Source organism: Strongylocentrotus purpuratus, unplaced genomic scaffold (genome assembly GCF_000002235.5).
Source record: "Strongylocentrotus purpuratus isolate Spur 01 unplaced genomic scaffold, Spur_5.0 spur5_scaffold_13, whole genome shotgun sequence".
Classification (NCBI taxonomy): Eukaryota; Metazoa; Echinodermata; class Echinoidea; order Camarodonta; family Strongylocentrotidae; genus Strongylocentrotus; species Strongylocentrotus purpuratus.
This window is the reverse complement of record NW_022145598.1, coordinates 17,108,471-17,115,002: the sequence shown is the minus strand read 5'-3', so window position 1 is coordinate 17,115,002 and position 6,532 is coordinate 17,108,471. Positions and strand designations below refer to the sequence as shown.

Here is a 6,532-nt window from a genome sequence, read left to right as displayed (position 1 = left end):
CTTGTATATTAATTCTAAAGATGCGTTCATCCTAGGGGAAACCAACATGAAGGTCCAATGACGTTCACAATTCGCCCCCATCCTACCAAGTGCATGCTGGTTCACCAGGAACAATGGAACAGTAACTCATCTGATCTGGTGTGCCGATATCTGGGATTTGAAGGTATATTTTTAAAAGATGATAATTTGTTTCTCAAAATTGATTTCCGCTTTGCAATCTTCTTGACGCACTTACAAGTTTAGTTTTGGTTTTTAGCCATCATTCTTTAAAAGCCCCCCCCCCCCCCCCCCCCAACAAGAAAAGGGAGGGTGAAGGGTCCTCTACCATTCCACATCACCTCGTATCATACTTTCAGTCTTTCTCAATTCACAAACATCCTCTACCATTCCAGTTCATTCTGTATCATCTGAGATGTCAATTGTCTTTCAATTCCTTTCAGGGGCCGGTTTGCCCGACATTCTTTATCTTCATTAAAACATGTAACTTTTACCGATTGTAGCACACACACACACACACACACAATGTTCCATGGCGAAGTGAGCTCGATTCTATTACAAATTGATATCAAGATGATACAAGTTGTGTGGGGCAACAATTACATGGTTTATTTGTCAGTACATCAGAACTTGGAACAATTTGTATCACAACCACCATTTACAAATGTGTTGTGTCAATCTTTATGAGTTTTATACATACTCCAAACATTACAAAACAGGGTATATGTTAGCTTCAGTACACACTGATTTAATAACAAACAAAAATCAAAGAACTTCAATTCACTTGACATGGAAATGTAATCGATCTATGCATGAATTCTCCCCAAAGTCTGCAGACTACGGGTGAAAGAAAGAAATCTTCAAAATGAAAGTGAGTATAAAGAATTTGCTTGGAAAGCACTCTGTTTAAAAGATGAAAATGTAAAAATCAAGCTCGTCTATACATGAGCGTCTATTGTCATTTGTTTTAAAATTAAAATCAGTCAAATTGAAACTGGCTAAGAAAGTCATAAAAACAATACACCGCTAACTTACATTGCTATTTAATTCATGGCAAGATTACCGTAATCTACTTCATTACAATTAAGCTGAAAGGATTCCTTTTAAACTACTGACTATTTATTTGCAGCTAATTAGTTATGTAGTTATGATACATGTATATTGAAAAGATTTTCCCTTGAATAAAACAAGTGATAGTTGCTAAAATTCACACTTATACACAGCTTGCATTTCTTATCTGTACAGAGTTTCAAACACCTACAATAACTAAACAGCAACCTAGCCAGGCTTGAAAGGTGCCTTGTTGCCTGCCACCCACAACAACACTACAACTATCACAACTAACAACTTCTTTGCACTGATGACCTCATCCACCACATGGCCCAAAAGAATCCTTTCTGGCCAATAATATCTTTTAATTATCTCTCCTTAACGAGTAGAATGCATTTACATAATCCGCAGAAGCAAATTATACAGAATTATTACATAATAGCAATTGTGGGCAAAACCACACCGATAAAAAAAAAAGTGTGATACATGGTGATAAGATATGGCAGGAAAAAAAATTATTAAAGCAAGATTTTACAGACTATATCTAAATTTACAATATCTAAACATTTCTTTTCCAATTTAAATAAGAGCTATCCAATACGCAGGCTTTATTTTAATAATATGAATTGACAAATAAAAAACCTGATATATAAACAACTTGCCCATCACTACATCAATATCTGTCAATGCTTCATCTGTCCAACAAACATTCATTCAATCTTCCATTTATTGAAATAAGAATGTCTGTTATGATTCCATCCAAATAGTACAATTATCATCTTTCAAATTCTCAATTCCTACACATGAGAATAGATCCATTTCTTTGACTACTATACAAACTCTAACTGTCATGTTTTGATCCTACGTTAATTAACATCTCGCACTAATTTCCTCAGATTTGCAATAATTTACGTCGCGAGAGTTGGCAGTACATGCAACCTGTCTTTTTGTTTTGTTGCCCCGAGGCGACATCCACAAGACAATTAGTACTGATTCATTTCATTCAGGGATTTCATTATTAAAACATTGGGAATAATAGACAGTCCTACAAGAATCATAGCCATGCGTCCTTAACGCATGATATCCATGAACTGAACAGGACTGGTTAAAAAAATTACCCACTACCTAACTACCTGGCAATGATATCATACACAAACAAATCTCGTATAGAACTAAGAATATATAAAGAAAAAAATGATGATGATTAGAATATCTAATTATAAATCGATCAAATTAAAGTCTTAAAGACATATGAAGAAAGAAAAAAAAACATATACTTAAGGATAAATTTCAGTCAAATCATGTACAGGTACAATCAAATTACATTAGATTTTTGGTAAAACATATTTCGTGCAAAATATTCACAAAATCATAGGAACTAAATCAAGGTTACCCTAAAGATTGTCCTATTATATTAAACTCGCTTATCAAATTCTAACTTGGCATTTAGACTTGGCACTGTAATCTTTTTTTGTATACAGTATAGGCCCAAAACAAGGTTATACTACCCTATACTATATCTTCGCACAAAGCCTTCTCAATTAGTCTAAGCATACACTGATGTACTGGCTCTTTTCAATTACAATCAAACCTGTCCATAAAGGTCACCCTAGGCAAACCAAAAGAAGGTTGCAACTGTAGACATGTGGCCTTTCTAGACAGGTTCTACGACACACATTTCTTTCTTGACAGAGACGAAATTCCTGGCGACTATAGACAGGTGGCCTTTATAAAGAGGTGGCCACTAAGACAGGTTTGACTGTATGTTGGCATTAACGATATGAATCGGAAATCATTTAAGAGGATCATGTTTATTGAGACTGCTTACAACACCTTAGTAAGCAGAAAAAAAGAATACAAAAAGAGTATAAGCTTAGATATATATTTTTCTATTAATCTTTAAAGTGAGTGAATGAATATCACAAAATGGCAGAAATGGTGCTATATATATACAGGCAAATATGAAGCAACACGAACCAGCCAATTTCATCATTTTATTTCAAATTCGAATTTCAAAAACGGCTTTAAAATCATCAATGAAGTGACAAAATATGACAAACTTGCATCTATTTTCCTTTGTGCTTTCCTTTCACCCGACACATCCCAATCCTAAATTTAGCGTTTACTTTCATCTTTAATCATGTTCACACTGTTGCGCCTAAATGGTTAAAAACGTTTGATTTGCTCTCTATGCCATACCTTTTTGTTTGATGATAAGTTTTTTATGTTCATACGTCAGTAGAAAAAAATGGTACCATTACACAACATGTGACAACTACATCTGAAATTGAAAAATTGTTTGAATAAATTTTACAAAGAGTACCTTATTACACGATGATAGATTGACAGTGATATTAATACATTAAAATTTCTTTTCACCTTTTTCCTGATTCCCCTTACCAGAATACAATATCTTGCTTGTTCAATGACAGTGTTTCTTCATAAACCATTTTGTAGATGACTTGATGTACATACTCGATTCTCAACCGGATAATCAATCAACCATTCTTCCTATTTCAGTTCTAAACATTGCAACTAAGTCTACGAGCAAGAATGCATTTGCAATAGACCTTATCTCAAAAAGGTATACAGGAGATATTGTTTCTTAAAAATTGTAAAAACAACTATTACTTAGATCTTTTCTAGATGCACTGAAGCTTGAAACATCTAAATCTAAAGGTTAGACTAGACTACAGCTCTACTTAATCTCATTTCTTGATATCAAGACTAGAGTTACATTGTACATCTTTATAAATTTTTGTTTCTTTTTGGTCTGTATTTTGTATTTTCATAGGACTTTTTACAGTCAATATTCTTTAAATATGTAATTGTTTTCAGTCTTAGAGTAGATCATCCTCTTGAACAAACATCACCTACTGCATAATATATTTTTTAACATTCTAGATCAAGATATCATTAGGCTCAATTAAATCGGAACTATTAAAAAAAGAAATTATGTGGAGATTATGGTCAAGTTCGCCTTCCAAATAAATTTGATAGTGACCTGGGCATCTTATGACATAGAGTACTTATATAGGAAGATGTGGCTATGTAGAATTACAGAGATTAGATTAGTGTGGATTAGATAAGTGTGGATTAGCTTAATCCTGAGCTGGTTGAGCCTCCTCTTCCACATCTCCGTTGATCTCCTCTCCTTCTTTCTGGATGACGATACGGGTGACCTGGAAGTCAGGGTTCTGAAGCTGCTCCTCGGCTAGAGTCTCCGCTAACAGCTGATTAACAAATTGAAAAATGAGATAAACAGAAGAATAGATATTAGGAGGGTATTCCAGAAAGAAAAACGGGATATTGACTGTTGAGAGCCGCAAGTACATTAACTCATAGGTCCATATTTTTCTAATTCAGTCAAACCAGACCCTGGTGTCAAGATCAAGCTTATCAAAGGTAAACTTAGATATCAAACTACCTTCTTTTGTTTAACCCCCATTTCACAAAACTTGTCATCAGTGACAAATGACAGTCTTTGTTATAAGCTACTGAAATCATTGCTTTTGATTGGTTACCAGCAGATTTGTCACTGATTTTTGTCATTTGTCATTGAAAAAAGGCTTTGTGAAACAGGTCCCAGGTTTTGAATACAAGTTTAAGCCCTGCATCGGATTTTAATTTTAGTACGTGTAGAATACAGGCAGCAAACTGTAACAGAGAGTCAATGCCTATTTGGCTCTAAAAAGATAGTACCATGAACCTAGTATTCAATCACTAACATGCAGATTGATGCTGGATTTAATTAGATCTTTTCTAAATGCAATATTTAAAGAGAAATATCGATAAAATTGAAGTTGCCAAATCTGTGGAGGATACAAATTACAGTACTTCCAGGCTGTGATCATCAACAACAAAAATTCTCGTAAAACAAAGATATGGGAATTGACTATAAAAAAGGTGACCTATTCATGTCAAGGTACACCTTGTCTTTGCCGAAGCAAGTAGAATTTCCACACTGAAAGATGGAAGCACAGTCAAATTCAAAAATGCATGTATTTATTATTGAGGTTTCAGTGATACAAAGGCGTCACTCCATATTTTGCCAAAATCAGTCTCTGATATCAAAATGTTCAGAAAAATGTGGGCTTTCTAGGAAACACAAAGACTTAACTCTACCCAACACCCCATTGAAGTCAATGACTAGAGAAACATAGACTCAACTCCTTAAGGCCCAAGTGGACCTCTATCTATAAACCACTTCTTCTCAAAATGGCTAAAATGGAGTTACACATCTTTGTGTCACTGACCGCTCGATATGTTCTTGCTCTGAACAGATGAACTATATCTCATCAAAAGAAACTCATTATAGGTTTGGTTATGAGATAAGTTATGTAAGCTGCATGTAAGCAAGATGGCGACAATTCAAAACACAAACACACATGCTAGCTACAGGCAAGACATTACAATACAAACACTTTATGCATACAATGTCATCCTATCACTCAAAAAGGCCTCCGTACACAATATGACAAGTAACTTGCAAAAGCTGCCAGTAACACATGATGGTGCCTAAATGCTATGAGGAATCAGTGTTATATGCTTCCAAATTAACATTTGGTCCGCAAAAAGTGACCAAGAATATTGCTTAATATTGCAGGATATTGTAAATATCTTGCATAAATTTGCAGGATTTATGCAGGTTTTAAGAGTCCTAATGTAAGGAAGCCTTTGAGCTTTCAACAACAAAAAACCTTGATTAATTCTGCGTTTGATGCTATTATTTTTGTATATAACTGAATTAGTCATTATAAATTTGCAGATGCATTTGCTTTCAATGTTACTAAAAAAGAAAGTTAACCTAATTAACAAGTAGAAATATCATTACCACAAATGCAAAAGATTTGTACTTTTGATCACAATGCAAAAATAAGAGTGGAACAATTGCAGCCAACGTTAAAACTCCTGTCTTAAATCTTGAACTTTGTAAACCAGTAACACATCAACTCACATTTGATGAATCCCAGAGTCTGATAATAAATCTTATCTCAAATCACAACAAGGCAATACTTCAAATATAACTCCAAATCAGCCATGCCTAGGTCCCACCAAAACCTTTTCATTTCAATATCAGTTCAATGCATGCGTTTCCCACTACCCTACCATGCCTCCGTGGTTTGAAATATGCATTTCAATTTCAATGTCACTTCATACTGTCTCGATGCCGGTTCGATGTGGAGAAACAGAGTGGAAATGCAGCTGGAGATTTGAAAATCTGAACATGTCTCAACTTTTCTTGGGCCTTTCGTTGTTGATCCGTTTCCCCTTTACACATGGGAAACGCAGCATAGCTATACCAATGTCTGTTTAGATCCAATTCAAATCATGATTTCCAGGATCAATGTCGGCTGTTTCTCTGGTTCTTGCATCGATATTGAAACGCATGGGCTCAAAGCAATTGGTGTGACCTAAGCATAACATTCAAGGGTGCTTTAGTCAATTTATCTCCGGGTAAATGTATTCCCCTGTTCATTCCTAA

The 6,532-nt window shown here is 34.8% G+C and overlaps 1 protein-coding gene across 12 annotated transcripts in view; it reads right to left on the bottom strand.

The window, feature by feature from the left end:
- Window positions 1–580: 580 nt before the first annotated feature.
- Window positions 581–6,532, bottom strand: part of LOC764523 (protein 4.1) — an 88,233-nt gene continuing 82,281 nt past the window's right edge. For all 12 annotated transcript variants that reach the window (XM_011676012.2, XM_011676031.2, XM_011675998.2 and 9 more), the window contains one exon: window positions 581–4,280. In XM_011676012.2, the coding sequence (XP_011674314.1) occupies window positions 4,149–4,280 (132 nt within the window). In that variant the 3' untranslated portion in view covers window positions 581–4,148. The remainder of the gene's footprint in view (window positions 4,281–6,532) is intronic.